The 18,478-nt window shown below is 43.0% G+C and overlaps 1 protein-coding gene across 3 annotated transcripts in view; it reads left to right on the top strand.

Moving 5' to 3' along the window:
* The window catches only part of SYTL2 (synaptotagmin like 2), a 75,881-nt gene that overhangs the window by 20,933 nt on the left and 36,470 nt on the right, over window positions 1-18,478 (top strand). For all 3 annotated transcript variants that reach the window (XM_081951224.1, XM_081951223.1, XM_081951226.1), the window contains exons 2-6: window positions 3,912-4,253; window positions 10,470-10,618; window positions 12,573-12,705; window positions 16,469-16,550; window positions 17,511-17,613. In XM_081951224.1, the coding sequence (XP_081807350.1) occupies window positions 4,153-4,253; window positions 10,470-10,618; window positions 12,573-12,705; window positions 16,469-16,550; window positions 17,511-17,613 (568 nt within the window). In that variant the 5' untranslated portion in view covers window positions 3,912-4,152. The remainder of the gene's footprint in view (window positions 1-3,911; window positions 4,254-10,469; window positions 10,619-12,572; window positions 12,706-16,468; window positions 16,551-17,510; window positions 17,614-18,478) is intronic.

Below are 18,478 nucleotides of genomic sequence, written 5' to 3'. Positions count from 1 at the left end.
GCCCTACGAGCAAGTTGTAGGGCTGTTTTTAGTCCTCCGGAGACTTCAGGGAAGCCTCCTGAGGGCTCCTGAATGCTCCGGAGGGCTAAAATCGGCCCTACAAGCAACCCGGAAGTGACTTCCAGTTTGCTCATAGAGTCGTTTTTTGCCCTCCAGAGGCTTCAAAGAAGCCCCTGAAGCCTCCGGAGGGGGTGGGGGAGGCTGTTTTCACCCTCCCCAGACTCCTATAAAGCCTCTGGAGCCTGGGGAAGGCAAAAAAATCATGCAAAAAATTGGGGGGAGCGCTCGTCACGAGCTTCCGTTACTTGTCCCAGCTTCTGCCAACCTAGCAGTTCGAAAGCACTGTAAAAATGCAAGTGGAAAAATAGGAAACACATTTGGTGGGAAGGTAACAGTGTTCGTGCGCCTTCGGCATTTAGTCATGCCGGCCACATGACCACGGAGACGTCTTCGGACAGCGCTGTTTCTTCAGCTTTGAAACTGAGATGAGCACCGCCCCCTAGAGTCAAGAACGACTAGCACATATGTGTGAAGGGAATCCTTACCTTTACCTTTTAGGCATGAATGCTGATTTGATGGCACATAACCTAACTACTAAACATAATCAAAGCTACTAAAAACTAGAAGGAAATAGAGAATCAACCAACCAACCAATCAAAAAATCCTTATTAACCATAAGAAAAGTGAAATTTGGAACACAGTCACCTTTTCCTCACTGTGTGTTTTTCTTGACTGTGAAAACAATTTATCAGTGAAATGGCCCTTCCCTTACATGGCTGTGCTAAAAGTGTACATACTCATAGCTGAACTATCTATGCTCTTAGCTTTGCGGAAGTCCATAAGGATGTGGTCTATGACAGGGGGAGCTCAGGACACAAGTTCTGTGTTGTGTTATTTATAAACGATACCATGCTTCTGATAGTCTTTCATTTCACGCAGAATAAATGGAATGCCAGTCTACACTCTGCGTCTTCATGGATGCAATCAAAAGATGTGTTTTTCCACAATCAGGAGTTTGTGAGTTCAGTCCTAGGTAGAGGCAGATGTAGGGTTTCCTGCTTGGACAGGGGGTTGGACTAGATGACCTGCAAGGTCCCTTCCAACTCTGTTAATCTGTTTAAGAGATTGTAGCATAAACAGTAAAGGATCCTGTGGCAATTCAAAGACTTATGGGGTTATTCTGGAGGAGGTTTTTATGGATGACAATCTACTTTTTCAGAACTTAAATGTCATGAAGTAACCTGTGGTATCATAAGAACTGACTGTCATTGTAACTTTGTTCGTGTTTGAGGTGACATTACTTTCTTCTTAATTGGTCATATTGAAAATATACATACTAGCTGAGATTTGAAAGAGTGGGTGCTTCAGTGTTTTTCTTCTTTATAATAATTTTACATTCACTGATTGCTGAAGGATATATCTTCTAATATGTTGTCATAAATTGTGAGATTTTGCTCTGAAATCAGTGGTGGTATTCAATTTTTTAAACTACCGGTTCTGCGGGCGTGGCTTATTTTGTGGGTGTGGCTTGATAGTCACGTGACTGGGTGGGCGTAGCTGGGTGGTCATGTGATTGAGTGGGTGTGCCTAACTTGGCGCCACTCACGTCAAGGGATTCCTTGCCTGGCCTCCCGCCTTAAACAGATACAATTTCCCTGTCTATTCATTTACTACTACTGAAAATCCAAAATACACAATTTAATCCTATGTATATGTGCCATATTTGTGCATATACAATCCTACAAAAGCATAAACACTTCATGGATAAAAAAAAACAGTATGAAGGCAAACATTTACAATTCATCCTTCTTTAAGATTGTATACCATCAGGGAATCTACAGCACTTCCTCCATTTCATTTCTTCGTACTGATATTTTAATATGCATTGATCCATAAAGCTGTAAAGTTTCAAATAAAGCCAATAAAGTTTTATAGATAATGTATATGTTTAATTAAAGTAGATCAATGTAACAGTTTTATAGATCTTATGGCATGTTCATAATTTTTATGCTATCTAGAATTTATCTATATAATCCAATAGAGGATAATATTTGTAACTCAGGGTTGAAATGAGGCATCCTTGGTGCTCTCTGATCTTGGTGCTTTCTTGCAGACTTTTCAATACCCAAACTAGGTACTAACACTAAGCAGTGCTGATGTTACCTAGTATGATATTGAAACGTCTGTAAGAAAACAACCAAGCTCAGAGAGCACCAAGGACCCCTCACCTATATACTGGCGGTCCTCAACTTACGACCACAATTGAGCCCAAACTTTCTATTGTTAAGCGAGACGTTTGTTAAGTGAGTTTTGCCCCATTTTACGACGTTTCTTGCCACAGTCGCTCAGTGAATCACTGCAGTTGATAAGTTAGTTAACCCCCTCCCCAACTGTTCTTGTTAGGGATAACTACAGACTGTACAGTTATGGAGACTAATTTGATTCTGAATTTAACAACGGCAGCAAGATTGCTGGTGGCGCAGTACTGGAAGAAGGAAGAGTTGCCTACTACTCAAGAATGGACGTTAAAAGTAGTAAACTTAGCAGAGGTGGCCAAAATCTCAGCATATCTCAAGGACCATTCAGATGAGAAATACAAGTTGGAATGGAGAAGATGGATTGAATATATCCAAAATAAATATCGGACTAAGAAATTCCAATTAGCTTATGAGTGAAAGAACAAGGATTGGTATAATTTATCTAAAGTTAGCTTAACAAAAGAAGAGTTAAAGCACAAGAGGAGGAAGATGTTAAAGTTAGTTAGCTTATGTTAGCGTATGATTGTTAAATGTTTATACCCTGTATTTTGCTCTGGGAGGTTGGGGGGAGGGAGGGTTGGAGGGGGGGTGGGATCGGGGGGGAGGGAGGGGAGGGGAAGGGGATATATTTGTAAAATTTATTAAAACTCTCTAATGATAAGTTAGTCAACCCCGTTGTTAAATGAAACTGGCTTCCCCATTGACTTTGCAAATGGGGATCCCGTCACTTTGGGACACACAACGGTCTTAAATATGAATCAGTTGCTAAACATCTGAATTTTGATCATATAGATCATAGGAATGCTGCAAAAGGCGTACCTGTGAAAACCAGTATAAGCCACATTTTTCAGTGACGTCGTAACTTTGAACAGTCACTAACAAACTGTTGTAAGTCGAGGACTACCTGTCTTCATTTTCCCATACGTAGATGCATATTTTTCTGTATTTTTCCTCTTCTTTGTACTGGTTACTGATTGTACTAAACTGCGTTCTGCACAGTTTGTTCCCCCAAAGGTGCTTTTTGCAAGAGGCAACTGGATTTTCTGGTTTTTCTTTGAAGATGTTTCGCTTCTCATCCAGAATGAGAAGCAAAACATCTTCAAAGAAAAACCAGAAAGTCCAGTTGCCTCTTGCAAAAAGCACCTTTGGGACAGCCATGACCAGGATGACTGAGAATCTCCATAGACACCGTTCGTTCTGCTGTGATAATAGAATAGAATAACAGAGTTGGAAGGGACCTTGGAGGTCTTCTAGTCCAACCCCTTGCCCAGGCAGGAAACTCTACACCACTTCATCTTCTTTAAAGCTTCCAGTCTAACTGTCAGGAAATTTCTCCTTGGTTCTAGGTTGCTTCTCTCTTTGATTGGTTTCCACCCATTGCTTCTTGTTCTGCCCTCAGATGCCTTGGAGAATAGTTTGACTCCCTCTTCTTTGTGGCAGTCTTTCAGATATTGGAAGACTGCTATCATGTCTCCCCTAGTCCTTCTTTTCATTAAACTAGACATACCCAGTTCCTGCAACCGTTCTTCATATGTTTTAGCCTCCAGTCCCCTAAAATCTCCTAAAATAGAATCTCACCATATCAATTTGACCTCCTTCCTCCCATGTTTTCTTCTACTAGAATTGAATATTTCTCTTCCTCTCATCCTGCAGATGAAAACCTTCTTGATCTAAACACCTACCACGTAACATCTGTATAATGACCATCCTCCAGGAAGGCGAACTCCACTTAAGAGACTCTTGGCTATCAACGTATAGCTCACTCAAACCCTGCAACAGAATTTAGATTTTTTTTTTTAAGCTGTGTTTGCTGTCGCTTCGTAGATCTACAAGTGCTGGCCTTGCCAGTGAAGATTTTTGGACTGCTTTTCCTTCTTGGCTGTAAGCCAACAAGATGATCGATTTGAGCTTCCTTACAGATGAAGAGCAGGAATCAATTTTGAAAGTGTTGCAGCGGGATGCAGACTTAAAGAAGGCTGAAGAGGAAAGAATCAGGTAAGAAAATAATTCCACACTACATGCCACTTGTAGAAATTGGCTTGGAAATGCAATCAGTCCCCAGGCACATACCACCATATGTGGTGGACATATAGCAAAGCAAGAAAATATTGTGAGAAATTATATAATTGGCTGGATGAGATAGCTAAACAGAATATAGATTTGAAGCCGGAATTATATCTCTTGGGACTAATACCAGAAGATCACAATAAAGGGACCACATATTTAGTTTTACACATAATGACAGCAGCAAGGATTATATTTGCCAAATATGAATGGAAGAATGAAAACACTCCACCAGATGAGGAAGTAATTCAGGAAATTTTAGAATGTGCTGAAATGGATAGGTTAACTTTTGAAATTAAAGATAAAGAAGACTCAGAATATTACTTGATATGGAACAGTTTTTATGAGTGGCTAGAGACAATGGGTAGGAATTGGAGGAAAAAGGACTATGAATGTCTGTATTAAAATAGAGATGGTTTTCAACTATAAGTATGATAATCTACAAAAGGTAAATAGGCCAAGATATAAGAAAACCCAGTTTAAACTATTTGGTTATACTACCCTATTTTCCCCAAAATAAGCCCTCCCCGGTTAACAAGCCCAATTGGGCTTTTGGGCGCATGTGCTAAAATAAGCCCTCCCCCCAAAATATTGCAAAACAGCAGCAGCCATGAGGTGACCACGTTCGCCGCCTCCTGCACCTCAAAAATAATAAGACCTCCCCGAAAATAAGGCCAAGTGCTTATTTCGGGGATTAAAAGAAAATAAGACCCTGTGACATAAAGGTTGAGAACTGTTTCTGAAAGCGTCTGGCCTTCTTTCGCCCACCTTTCATAATAGAACATTCTAGCTCTAGGAACGTCCGCTGTTGACGACTTGAAGAGACATGAACTTCAACTCCCAGAATTCCCCAGCTGGAGAATTCTGGGAGTTGAAGTCCATGTGTCTTAAAGTTGCCAAGATTGAGAATCCCTGTTCTAGAGCAGCAGCAGCCCCCAATCTTTTGAGCACCAGGGACCGATTGGGTGGAGAGATGCTTTTCCGCCAACTGGAGGAAGCGTGGTTTTGGGTGTTGCCTGTATCCCATGGATGGGGCTTCACTTGTTTGCATGGCCCAGTTTCTGGCATGTCACGGATGGGTGCTGGTCTGCCAACCAGGAGTTGAGGACCCCTGTTCTAGAGCAGAGTTCCCCACATTTCTTGGTTGGCGGCCGGGTGGGGAGAAGAGGGGATGGTTTTGTAGGAGGGGTAGTAGTGTGCACACATGCACAAACATGAGCCAGCAGGGCCCAGAGCGTTTGCAATGCTCGCGCAAGTGGGGCTTTGAGTGCTCACGACATTGGCACAAGTGGGGCAGTGGTGGGTTGCAGGCGATACGCCCCGGTACGGGTGTACTGGAGCCTGCCCGGACCACCGGATTCTGTTTCAGTACGGTGCTGCGGAGGGCCCACCCGCCCGCCCGAGCTCCTTACCTGTGCTTTAAGCCTTTGGTGCTTCTGCACACGTGCATGGTGCATCCAGCGCCTGCACGACGCTCCGCCAATCAGTCAAGTATGATGCATGTGGGTGATGCCGGGGCCGTTCCAACTGTATCCGTTGGAACGGAATCTGGAACTCACCACTGGAGTGGGGCCAAGTGCCCACGATGCTTGTGTAGTGGGGCCCTGAGCGCCCACTACACTCACACAAATGGGGTTGAGTGCCTACAACGAATGCGCGAGCTAGGCTCCAAGCTCCCACAACACTCGCGCAAGTGGGGCTGACTGCCTGTGACGCTTGTGTGAGTTAGGTTCCAGGTGTGTGCAACGCCCACGTGAGTGGGACCAAGTGCCTGTGACACTCGCGTGAGTGGTTGCTGAGTGCCTTCAGTACTTGTGAAAGTTAGGCTCCGAGCACCCATGGCAGTAGCATGAGAGGGGCCGTGAGCCCTGCAACGCTTGTGCGAGTGGAGCTGTGCGTGCATGCGTACATGCGTGCCCACCAGCCGGGCCCTCACATGGCCCACTTGCAAATAGGGCGTGGCCCGGTAGTGGGCGGCAGTGCACTGATTGGGGACCCCTGTTCTAGAGGACCTCTAATGGAGAATTTGGTTTCTAGCCAACGTCTACGATGTCTCTTCTTGCTTGTTTTTTTTTCGACTTATGGTTTTAGAGTTTTCTTGCTTGAGATCTAATCTGGCCATGGCATTTGTCTGCATTCCATCCTTAGGACCTTTTTGCTGAGAGAGGAGTTAATAGCCACATAGCTCACAACATTTTAGCCCTTGCGCAAGATCTAATAAACCTCTGGCAAGGTGCCCCAGTTTGCTCAGTGCGCTGATGAAAACAGGGGGGAAACTTGTAAATTCAGCCACTGGGTCTGGAATACTCATACTCGGTTTGTGGATGTAATAACAGCATGCGGATACCCGGTGGGTTTAAGGATAGGTTAAAAATAAGCTGGCACTTTTGGACTCTTACCACCAAGGCCACTGGCACCATGCAGTCTGAGAAAGGGAAATGTTGCGGTTGTGTTTACACTAGGAAAACACCCTCTGCTGTTTTTCTGGGTTTTCTTTTGGGGCAGAGACCTTTGGAATAGCAAATGGGCTTGTCTCTGCGCTTTAATTTTTTGCTTTTTAAACTCTGCAAATTGGCTTATCTGAGCATGTAAGCCAGGGGTGTCCAAACTTGGGAACTTTAAGACTTGTGGACTTCAATTCCCAGAATTCCCCAGCCAGCTGGCTGGGGAATTCTGGGAGTTGAAGTCCACAAGTCTTAAAGTTCCCAAGTTTGGACACCCCTGATGTAAGCCGAAAAGAACAATATATTGAGAATTGTGCATCAGCCAGATGATTGTTCTTTTCAGTTTACTTCTGTGGATGTACCTTTAGCGTTTATCCTTATGGACCCAGCTACAAATGGGGTTATGCGGAGAATTGGGACTAGGGGGCAGAGCTAATTTTTTGCAAAAAGAGGGACATCACCAATTTGTTCCCGTTTCTGATGCCGAAGCACAGCAGGGGAATGAAGACTGCTTGTTATATTCTGCAAGGAAAGGAAGAATGGGTTTGGACTACCAGTCTGTCTTTCTGTCTGTCTGTCTCTCTCTTTCTGTGTCATTCTCATCCTAACTATCTACCTACCTACTACTTACCCACCCACCCGGGGTGGGTTTCTGTACCGGCTGGTACCGGTTTGCTTTGCGTGCGCATGCCGCACATTAGTCATGCATGCACAGAAACAGAAAATTATAAATTGTTCTGCGCATGGACAGAAACATGCTGACAACGGCAGAAGAGACTGGGGAACCAATTCGGGTGAGCCTGGGTCACTGCCTGTTCTGTGACCCAGGCCAAATCACCACTACTGATTAGGCTGAACCGGGCTGAACTGGGAATAACCCATCTCTGCCACCCACCCACCCATACATCTTTCTACCTCCCTCCCTCTATACCTACCTAAACATCTTCCATTTCTTTCCCTTCCCTTCCCCATCTCTCTCTCTCTTTCTTTTTCTCTCTCTCTCCCTCTTTCTTTCTTTCTTTCTTTCTTTCTTTCTTTCTTTCTTTCTTCAAACATCTAATCTGTCTGTCTCTCTATCTGTACATCCGTTTAATTTTAAAGCCATCCATCTGCCTCACTGTGCAAGGTCAGGAAGTAGCATAAAGCATTGTGGCATTTTGTACATGGGGCATAATTGTTCCTTCCTAAGCAGGATGGCTCCGCAGTTGACAGCTGTCAAACTGACAGCTCGGATTTGAGACCCACGCCATGTAGACAGGGTGAGCTCCCATTCTTGCCCCAGCTCCTGCCTAGCTAGCTGTTTGAAAGCATTCAAATGCGAGTAGATAAACAGGTACCACAACAGCATTCCGTGTTCCCCGGGATATTCCACATGACCCTGGAAGTTTCGTTGGACAACGCTGGCTCCCTTGGCTAGGAAATGGAGATGTGCACCAGCCCTTAGAGTTGGGCACAACTGGACAGTTGAAACCTTTACTTTATCTTTAAGCAGGATGTGGAGAAGAGGGAAGTCAACTTGTCTATTTACTCATTGTATTACTCAGCTGGGCTGGGTAATACAAGGCCAGGGTAAAAATAAACTCTAAATCTTTAGCATTAGAAGTTCCTGGGATTATCGGATGGCTAGCAGAGAAGTTCGCTTATTTTCTCTTTCTGAAGAATTGGTGAAGGAGAATTCCTGTGGCCAAGTGAGCTGTAATGAACAAGTCAGGAGATCTTAATTCTGCCTCTTATTGGATCAGTCTGTGATGTGTTGCCAGAGTTTTAAATTTCTTCTTGGCTTCTTCTGCCTGAAAGAAGAGAGAAGAAATTTAGCCATTAAAAACCTTGTTCTAACAATGTCCCTAAATGCTAGAACCGTGATGGCGAACCTATGGCACATGTGCTGGAAGTGGGTTCCGGGTTCCGGTGTGCCGGCCAGCTGGTCTTCGACATGTGTGGGAGCACTAGAAAATGGAAGAGCAGCCGCCTGGCGCGCATGCAGGTGCCAGGAAGATGGTCATACGGTTTTGGGTATGCGTGTATGCACCCGCCAGCTGATCTCCGTGTGCACATGCGCACCAGAAACTGGAAGCCCAGCTGGCCGGTGCGCGTGCCCACGCTGGAAACCAGAAGAGCATGTACACGCATGCACACTAGTCAGCTGCTGTTCTGGTTTTTGGTGCACATGTGCCGAAAAGGTTCACCAACACTTTGCTAGAATAATTAATATGTATTCTTGGTTGGAGATTTGCCTCTGTTTTGACCTTTGTTTTAAGATCTTAATTGGGCTTTCAATGCACTGTACACCTGTACACTGTATAATCATAGAAACCGTAAGTCACAAGTTCATGTTTTTAATTTTTACACAAAAAGTCCATAAGAGACTTCCAATCACTAATGAATGTAGATCATGTCTTTTCTCTAACAAAGAAGCCAACGTATCAATTTCAGCAAAATATGTCAATTTCAACAACTATTCATCCAGAGTGGTAATGTTGAATCTTTCCATCTCCGTGCATATAATAAATCTCCCTACAGTAATCGTATACTGAAATAAAATTTAATGAAAGTTAACTGGTTGTTCACTTGTTTCAGAATTTTTTTTTTGCCATGTAGGGTTCATTTGTGGGGAGCATTTCCAGGGTGCATTAAAGGCTTTAGAGGTGGGCCAATCAAAACACATTCATAATCCCCAGCTAATATGGCTATTAATTGGGGAAAAAAATACATGTCAGTTTTGGTAAAATATCTACTTCCAGTTGTACACAATCGGACGTACTTTCATTCCATTTATTTGATTTACAGTATATAGCTTCCGATTATGCAATTGTCTGAGCAGCAAACACAAAATTAAACATGAATAAATGAGAGTAACTAACAATAAAACAACCGTAGCACAGTAATACCCAATCTTAAACCATATAATTCCCGTCATGTCAGAAACACGCCTTTAAAGCTAAGAGCATTTTGGCCTTTCAAAAGAAATTAAGCAATAGCAGGGAGAATTCTAACTAATAAACATTGTTCAAACACAAGTGGTGTAAATTTTCAGAAAACCTGGACCTCTTCATCACTCCATCTAAGAATTGATTTAGGGTTAGGATTAACAGGTGGCATGTAAAGATAAACAGGTGAAATTTTTTTCTTCTGACCAGTCATATTTATTCAAAGGGTGTTCCATAATTGCAGGGAGAAAGAAACACATTGTGGTAAGACAGAGGAGGTGGTTTAAAAAAGAAAACTACAATTGGTAGGTATTGGGCAATTCCAGCTGAACAATACCTTCGTGGAAACATATTGGAGAGGCAAAGAAAAGAGAACAAATATTTGAACGCTCTGGCACTTAAAAACATTCTTTAAAAATTAGTTAAAATGTGTTACGGTATTTGCTTGCTCTCTCCAAGGTCGTATGTACCTTTTGAGCGGGGTCCGTCATAACTTTGAACAGTTACTAAACAACTGGTCATTAAGCAAGGACTATCTGTATGTTGCAATGACCAGTTGTTTGGCAACTGTTCAAAGTTATGACAGATCCCATTCAAAAGGTACATACGACCTGGTTCTGGAATTCCAACAGTGACACAATTGACAAATATACGTTCGTTCATTCGTTCATTTATTCATTCTTTTATTCTCCAGTTCTACTGAATCACATTTAAGTTTTTTGTGGTCCCCCACATCCCCGATATAATAACCATTGTGTTTTCCATTACTTTTAAAGGAATTTGCCTGAAAAAGTAAAGGATGATGCCCAAGTCAAGAATATGAGTGGACAGTGGTTTTATGAAGCCAAGGCAAAGAGGCACAGAGAGAAAATACATGGAGCTGATATTATCCGGGCATCAATAAGAAGGAAGCCCTTGAAAATAGGTATGTGTTGATTTGGGGGGGGAAAAGAAGCATAGTTGTTTGAAGAAGGAGAAATGTTTGTTTTGGTAGATCTTCAATCAAGAACACACTTCATTATGGTTGAAATGAGGAAGGGCCTTTAACGGTCTTGATTCAAGTCAGTTTTCCTCCAGCTTACTGCCCTCTAAATGTTTTGGACCTCAGCTCCCATGTCCAAATCCAATTCCAAGCCAGCATGATCAGTGGATCTTTCTAAGTGGACAATCTACCTACCAACTTTCCTGCCTAGCTATCTGCCTTGCCTGCTTAGTTACATAACTGCCTGCCCATCTATCTACCTGCCTATCTACCTATCTACCCACCAGTCTATCTAACCATCTAGCTGACTGTCTACTTGCCTGCCTGTCTTTCTCTCTGTCTGCCTATCTACCTGCTTATTTACTTACCTGCCTATCTACGTACCTACCTAACCACCCACATATCTGCCCATCTACCTGACTGCTTGTTTGCCTACCTGCCTGCCTGCCTATCTACCCGTCTGTCTGTCTGTCTGTGTGCCTGCCTACCTGCCTATAGACCTATCTATTTACCTGCCTGCCTATCTTCTTATCTGTCTACCTATCTGGCCGCTTACTCTCCAAGCAAATCAGAATCAATGGAAGTCAATATATTGAATGAAGACACTCTACCACAGTGAAAATGCTTAGATGATTTATCCATACTCCCATCTTGTTCAAGAGCCGTCGGGATAACTGGGTGTCTACAGATCAACTAGTTTCTCCTGTACGGATAGTCCTCGAATTATGACCAAAACTGGGATCAGAAAATTTGTTGTTAAGTAGGCTGGTCATTAAGTGAGGCATCACACGACGCGCCTGATTTTATAACTACTTTTGCTGTGGTTGTTGCATGAGCCAGCAAATGAGTTGTGATTTGCAACCTCCTGCTGTCTTCCCCATTGACCCTTCCTCCTCTGAAGCCAGCTAGGAAGGTTGCAAATGGTGATCACGTGACCCCGGATGCTGCAACCATCTTGAATATTTACACCTGGATTTTGGTCACATGACCGTGAAGATGCCATGATGGTGATCAGTGCGAGGACAGGTGGTGTCACTTTTTTCAGTGCTGTTGTAACTTCAAACAGTCGCTAAACAAATTGTCATAAGTCGAGGACTACCTGTATAACAAACTTTTACAGGAAATTTAGTCATAACTAGCCAATAACCTGGTGTTACCCGGGTATTTATTTATAGGGGGGAAATGTTTGGACCAAACCTAATTTTTAATGTTGGATTTTCCCCTTTACCAGAGGGAGCCCCCTTGTGGAGTACTGTGAAGCCGTTACCATGGCAACTCCACTGCACTGCACAGTAGAAGCCATTTTATGGCAGTACAGTAGAAGTCATTTTAAGGCACAACTGGCTGTATCTTAACAGAACACATACACCGTGGGGTTTTAGGGGTGTCTTACCCCCACAGTATTTTTTTCCAGAGAGTAAGAGTACCAAGTTGAAATTGCTTGAGGCGTTCCAGAGTTATTCCGGAACACACACACACACACACACACACACACACAGATGATAGATAGATAGATAGATAGATAGATAGATAGATAGATAGATAGATAGATGATAGATAGATAGATAGATAGATAGATAGATGATTGATTGATTGATTGATTATGGGCTTTTCCCCAAGTTGAAAAGTGCTGCGAGTTTGTAAAAGATTTCATATTTTAAAAATGATGCCTTCCTTAACAATAGGATAGAATAAAATTACTGAAGTATCAATTTGCATTTAGACTCTTGAATGTATTGATTGTAATAAAAATAGTGGTATTCATGTTTCATATTTAGTGTTGATCAATAAAGAAGGAACTTGCATGTTCAAACTGTACATTGGCTACCCTCTGTACATGAGAAGACAAAACAGAAGCTAATTTCCCCCCATTTTTTGTCTATATCTTCTGTTTTAGCTGAGCTGAGTCACAGTAAGTCTGGAAGCACCAAAAGCAGCTGGGTGAACAATGTCAACAAAGAGATCTTTGTGTCGCCAGAACAGTTGGGTGTCTTACAAGATAAAGAAGAGGAATCCAAATCTAGCCAGAGGTTAGACATCTCATGAAATTTGCTGCTTGTATAATTTATGATCAGATATAAATTCATTTAGATAATAATGTGCTATGGACTCTCAGTTTAGAATTTAATTCATTTCCTGTACCTGTGTTTTACTTATTCTTTAACTAGCTGGTAACCTGGCATTGCCTGGGTATTTATTTATAGGGGAAAAATGTCCAGACCAAACGTAATTTCTAATGTTGGGTTTTCCTCCTTACCAGAGAGAGAGCCCCCTTGTGGAGTACTGTGAAGCCTTTACCATGGCAACTCCACTGAAACTGTACAGTAGAAGCCATTTTAAGGTACAACAGGCTGTATCTTAACAGAACACACACACACACCGAGGGGTTTTAGGGGTGTCTTACCCTCCCACAGTATTTTTTTTCCAGAGCATAAGTCATCTGTATGCCAAGTTTGGTTGAAATTGCTCGAGGCATTCCAGAGTTATGCTGGAACATACACACACAAACAAACACACAGAGCCATTTTTATATATATATTGTTGCATAATCAGCTTTGTTACAAATGCATCAGGTTCTGTCACTTCAATGTAATGGCTTTAAGGTAGTCCTTGATTTGTGACCACAGTTGAGCCCAACATTTCTCTGGCTAAGCAAGACAGTCATTAAACGAGTCTTGCCCCATTTTGCAACATTTCTTGCAACGATGGTTGAATCACCACAGTTGTTAAATTAGTAACACCGTTGTTAAGTGAATCTGGCTTCCCCCATTGAGTTTGCTGGTCAGAAGGTCGCAAAAGGGGATCGCATTACCCCGGGACATTATAACCGTCATAAATATGAGTCAGTTGCCAAGCATCTGAATGTTGATAATCTGATCATGGGCATGCTGCAAGGGTCATAAGTGTGAAAAATGTTCGTAAGTGACTTTTTCAGTGCTATTGTATCTTTGAATGGTCACTAAGCAGATTAACTGTACATGCCTTGAATTTCTTGGAGGAAAAATGGAATAGCTGGTCACCACTTACAAACAGATAAGTTAGATTGGCCTGAGAGAGAGTGACTGGCCTAAAGTCTCCATCATTGTAATCTGGGTTTCCCTTAGTCTTACACCTTACTCATTACACAATCAAGCTGCCTCACCCATTAGAATGCTAGAGAAAATTGTAACATTTTAAGACTAATGGGTACTAGATGTCCCGTTGGGCCATCATTGCAGAGAGATTTCCTTAGTGAAACCGATAAACAGAATGACCACGGGAGGGCAAAAAAGCAGTAGGAGTTGAAGTGACTTTCAAGTTTTTGATGGTTTCCCCATTGAGTTTCCTTGTGGGAAACTTGCAGGTAAGTGGTTGATGGTGGGTGGGATGGGTGAGGAGTAAAGGATTGCGAGACTGGCTGGGAAACTGTCGTGGAGAATTGAAAATGACAATCGGCAGTGCAGCACCAGCCAGAACTAAAGCAGTCCCTTTTGTAGAAAGGGTGCATGTGATGGTAGCTCAGATTTAGAAACAAAAGGTCAGTCTTCCTTCCTTCCTTCCTTCCTTCCTTCCTTCCTTCCTTCCTTCCTTCCTTCCTTCCTTCCTTCCTTCCTTCCTTCCTTCCTTCCTTTCTCTTCCTTCCTTCCTTTCTTTCTCTTCCTTCCTTTCTTCTTCCTTCTTCCTCTCCCTCCCCCTTTCTTTCTTTCTTTCTTTCTTTGTTTGTTTCTTTCTTTCTCTTTCTTCCTCTCCCTCCTTTCCTCCTTTCTTCCTTTCTTACTCCTTCCTTCTTCCTCTCCTTCCCTCCCTCCCTCCCTTCTTTCTTTCTTTCTTTCTTTCTTTCTTTCTTTCTTCTTCCTCTCCCTCCCTCCCTCCTTTCTTCCTCTATCTTGCTTCCTTTCTTCTTCCTCCCTCCCCCTTCTTTCTTTCTTTCTTTTTCTTTTTTCTTTTTTCTTTTTCTTTTTCTTTTCTTTCTTTCTTTCTTTCTTTCTTTTTTCCCCTTCCTTCCTTCCTTCCTTCCTTCCTCTCCCTCCTTCCCTCCTTTCTTCCTTGCTTTCTTCTTCCTCCTCCCTTCTTCCTCTCCTTCCCTCCCTCCCTCCCTCCCTTCGTTCTTTCTCTCTTTCTTCCTTTCTTCCTCTCCCTCCCTCCTTTCTTTCTCTTTCTTCTTTCCTTTCTTCTTCCTCCCTCCCCCCTTCTTTCTTTCTTTTTCTTTTTCTTTTCCTTTCTTTTTCTTTCCTTTCTTTCTTTCTTTCTTTCTTTCTTTCTTTCTTTCTTTCTTTCTTATGTTTGGTGTATTTTTTTCACTGTATCTTCTCCTACAGATATTCTGAACTAGAAATAAATGTGCCCAGGATCATGTGTTTGTTTTTTTGTGTGTGTGTGTGTGTGTGCGCGCACCCACACCCACACCCACCCCACTTTTGTTTGAGGTGAGGGCTGGGTTATTATTTTTAAGGCCTGTGCTTCTCCCTCAAGTCATATTTACTTGGCTTTTCGTGGGTGGAAAGAGAAAAGTAATCTTCAGGGAAAAGGTCCATAAGGTACGTCATGAAAAGCAGAAGCCTGCAAAATTGGAATGCTTTTAAAAGGCACACGGATCATCTGAAATCTCTTTTTGTCATCCTTAAGACTGGCATACATTTGGTTAGATTATTATACGTTTATTTTTCAGGGGTTCCTGATCTCATTGTGCAGTCACGTCTGCTTCCTGTTTGTGGGCATACTTATAATACCTACACGGTATTAGGCGTTGCCCTGTAGATACTTTTATTTATTTATTAATTAATTTTTTATTTGTCCATTTGAGTCAGTGTGGACTCCTGGAGGTTGCCCGGGTGAGTCCCCACAGTTTTCAAGGGTTTCCGAAAAAGGTTTGCCATGTTGTTGTTGTTTTTGTTCGTTTTTCTTTGAAGACATTTTGCTTCTCATCTAAGAAGCTTTGTTCAGCTCTGACAGAATAGTGGGGAATGGAAGGATTTCATGGCCTCAACAACTCTCTAAAAAGGATGCAAATGACCAGCTGTCTGCAAGGAATATAAACCCTTCCATTCCCCGCTATCATGTCAGAGCGGAAGAAGCTTCTTGGATGAGAAGCAAAACATCTTCAAAGGAAAAAAAAAACAAAGTCCAGTTGCCTCCTGAAAAAGCACCTTTGGGACTACCTGTACTTAAAGGTAAAGGTTCCCCTCGCACATATGTGCTGGCCGTTCCCGACTCTAAGGGGCGGTGCTCATCTCTGTTTCAAAGCTGAAGAGCCAGCGCTGTCCGAAGACGTCTTTGTGGTCATGTGGCCGGCATGACTAAATGTTACCTGTTAGATACTTGCTTCAATTATAGTGGTTTCCACCAAGGTCCTCTGTTCTGGCGGGAACAGAGGTTTAATCTCATTGGTCGAAGGGTCTGAGAGCTCCCTATAAAAGGGCTGCTGTCAGACTCAACCTTCGCTGGAGGGTCTCACTTGTACTTAATAAAGAGCTGTTGTTGCCTTTAGCCTGAGTGTGCCTTTCCATTACCCGATCTAACATTACCTCCCCACCAAAGGGGGTTCCTATTTTTCTACTTGCATTTTTACATGCTTTCGAACTGCTAGGTTGGCAGAAGCTGGGAAAAGTAATGGGAGCTAACTCCGTTACACGGCACTAGGGATTCGAACTGCTGACCTTTCTGATCGACAAGCTCAGTGTCTTAACCACTGAGCCACCACGTCACTACACCTGTACTTGCATTTCCTTAATTAAAAGTCCTGGCACTTAAGTGTGTTTAGATGGGTGACATGAACAGGATGTAAGTTTCTTTTCTTGTCTCTTTTTTCTTCAGTCCCAAAATGTCCAATGCAGCCTCCAATACATTACGGAAACCCCAGGAAGAATCAAGGAAGCCAGCTCTTTCCCCATCTAAGGTGGGTTTATCCTTACTGCCCAGTGAAGGTCAATTGCCTAAATGAACATGTAGAAGAAGCAGGGAAGGCAACCATCTTTTATGATCTCACCTGTGCATCATTTATGGCCTATGCCAGCGATGGCGAGCCTTTTTTGGCTCGTGTGCCATAAGTGGGGGGAGCGCAGGGGGTCGTGTGCGGGCGTGCCGCACCTATAATGCAATGCGCGACTCCCCCAGTGCGCATGCGCGCACCACAGGCATGAACCCCCCCCCCCATTTTACATGCTTTTTTCGCCCTCCCCAGGCTCCAGAGGCTTTATAGGAGCCTGGGGAGGGCGAAAACAGCCTCCCCCCCCCCGGATGCCCTCCGGAGGCTTCAGGGACCGTCAGAAGGCTTCCCTGACGCCTCTGGCATTTGAAGCACTCAAGTCTTAAAGCTGTCAAGTTACAAGACCCTTGCACCCCTAACCCTTTAGAAAAAAAAAACCCAGGGGTGTTCAAACTTGACAGCTTTAAGACTTGTGGACTTGAACTTCCAGAATTCCTCCTCTTGCTCTTCATCTTGATGGTGTCCGGACGGGTGGGGGGAGGGAGCTGGAACCGGTTCTAAATGGCACTGTAGATTTGTGGAACCTCTTCTATAGAAGAGGTTAGAACTGGCAGGAACCCACCCCTGTCCTTTATGTATGTTTGACTTGCACAGCTGTGTCATGCTGGTCTTTAATTTCCATTATGACAAATAGCATCCTTAATGGAAGCGAGTCTTAATGAACGGAGTAAGATTTATCTTAATTAAAAGGAACTAACAACCATTCTTGGTTAATACGGCTTTTATCCCTCTAAATCAGGGATGTTGTCAATCCCCTTTGAAGAAGGTCCAGTGAAGAGAGTTGAGATATGGAAGCATTTTGGAGGTTTGTGTTTTCTCTGCTGTTCTTTCTTGCCATGTTTTTAAACCATGTAAATTAAACTCTTCCAGCCAAGGAAAAATCCGTTTAATGATTCAACTGGACCAGAAGATAATGTAAAAATGGAGCAGCCTGAGACTGGAATGACTGATTCATCGGAAGCCACAGAGGAAGGTGAATATTTCTTTAAAAGAAAAATAACCTGCACAGTTTCTACAGAATAATCGAAACCTTGAACAAATATTGCAATATGTTTTGGTGCCATATAAATGAGAGCTACGTTACGAAGTTGTTTAGCAAAAGTACTGGGTGGAATTGGGGTGGGGTTTGCAGGTAAGGAGCAAAACTGCGCAGTACAAAATTATATTAAGACAGCTTAATATAATTTCATTTATTTGTTATTTATTCAGTGCTTTTCTCATCCAGTGCTAATACAGATAGTCCTCAACTTTAGACTGGTCATTTAGCAGGTGCTTGAACGTACGATGCCCTTCCCAGAGCTACGTACGACCTGGATTTGAAGTTCTGATGGGGACGGAGTGACACACACACACACACACAAACACACACACACACGTATGCACAAACACACACAATTTCCCCTCCCAACCCCTCCCCAACCTGATCGCATTTTGGGTGTCAGCATCTGGCGCATGTTTAGACCCTTTTTCAGCATTTTGCAATCACGTCGTAACTGTAGTTGAAAACTGGAATTGGTTTCTGGTTTCCAGCAAAAATGCCTGTTGTGGACGATGGATTTGCTTAATGATTGCCACATTCATTTAACAGCCATGACATTTAACAACTGCCACAAAATAGGTTGTAAAATCTGGCACAGTGACGGACGTGGTGACCAGTAAAATGACCAGCACAATTTAATAACCATCATTCCAGGTTCACTTATGGTTGTTACCGTAATTCCAGCTTTACACTTACCAGAATTGTTTCAAAATGTTGGTTGTACAGTATTGTTGGAGAAGAGTAGTTGCTTATCCGTATTTTGGATGTAGGATCCCCTCCTCCTCCTCCTCCTCCTCCT

Source organism: Natrix helvetica (genome assembly GCF_964273705.1).
Source record: "Natrix helvetica genome assembly, chromosome: 4".
Classification (NCBI taxonomy): domain Eukaryota; kingdom Metazoa; phylum Chordata; class Lepidosauria; order Squamata; family Natricidae; genus Natrix; species Natrix helvetica.
The sequence above is the reverse complement of the archived record's forward strand: the minus strand, read 5'-3'. Positions and strand labels throughout refer to the sequence as shown.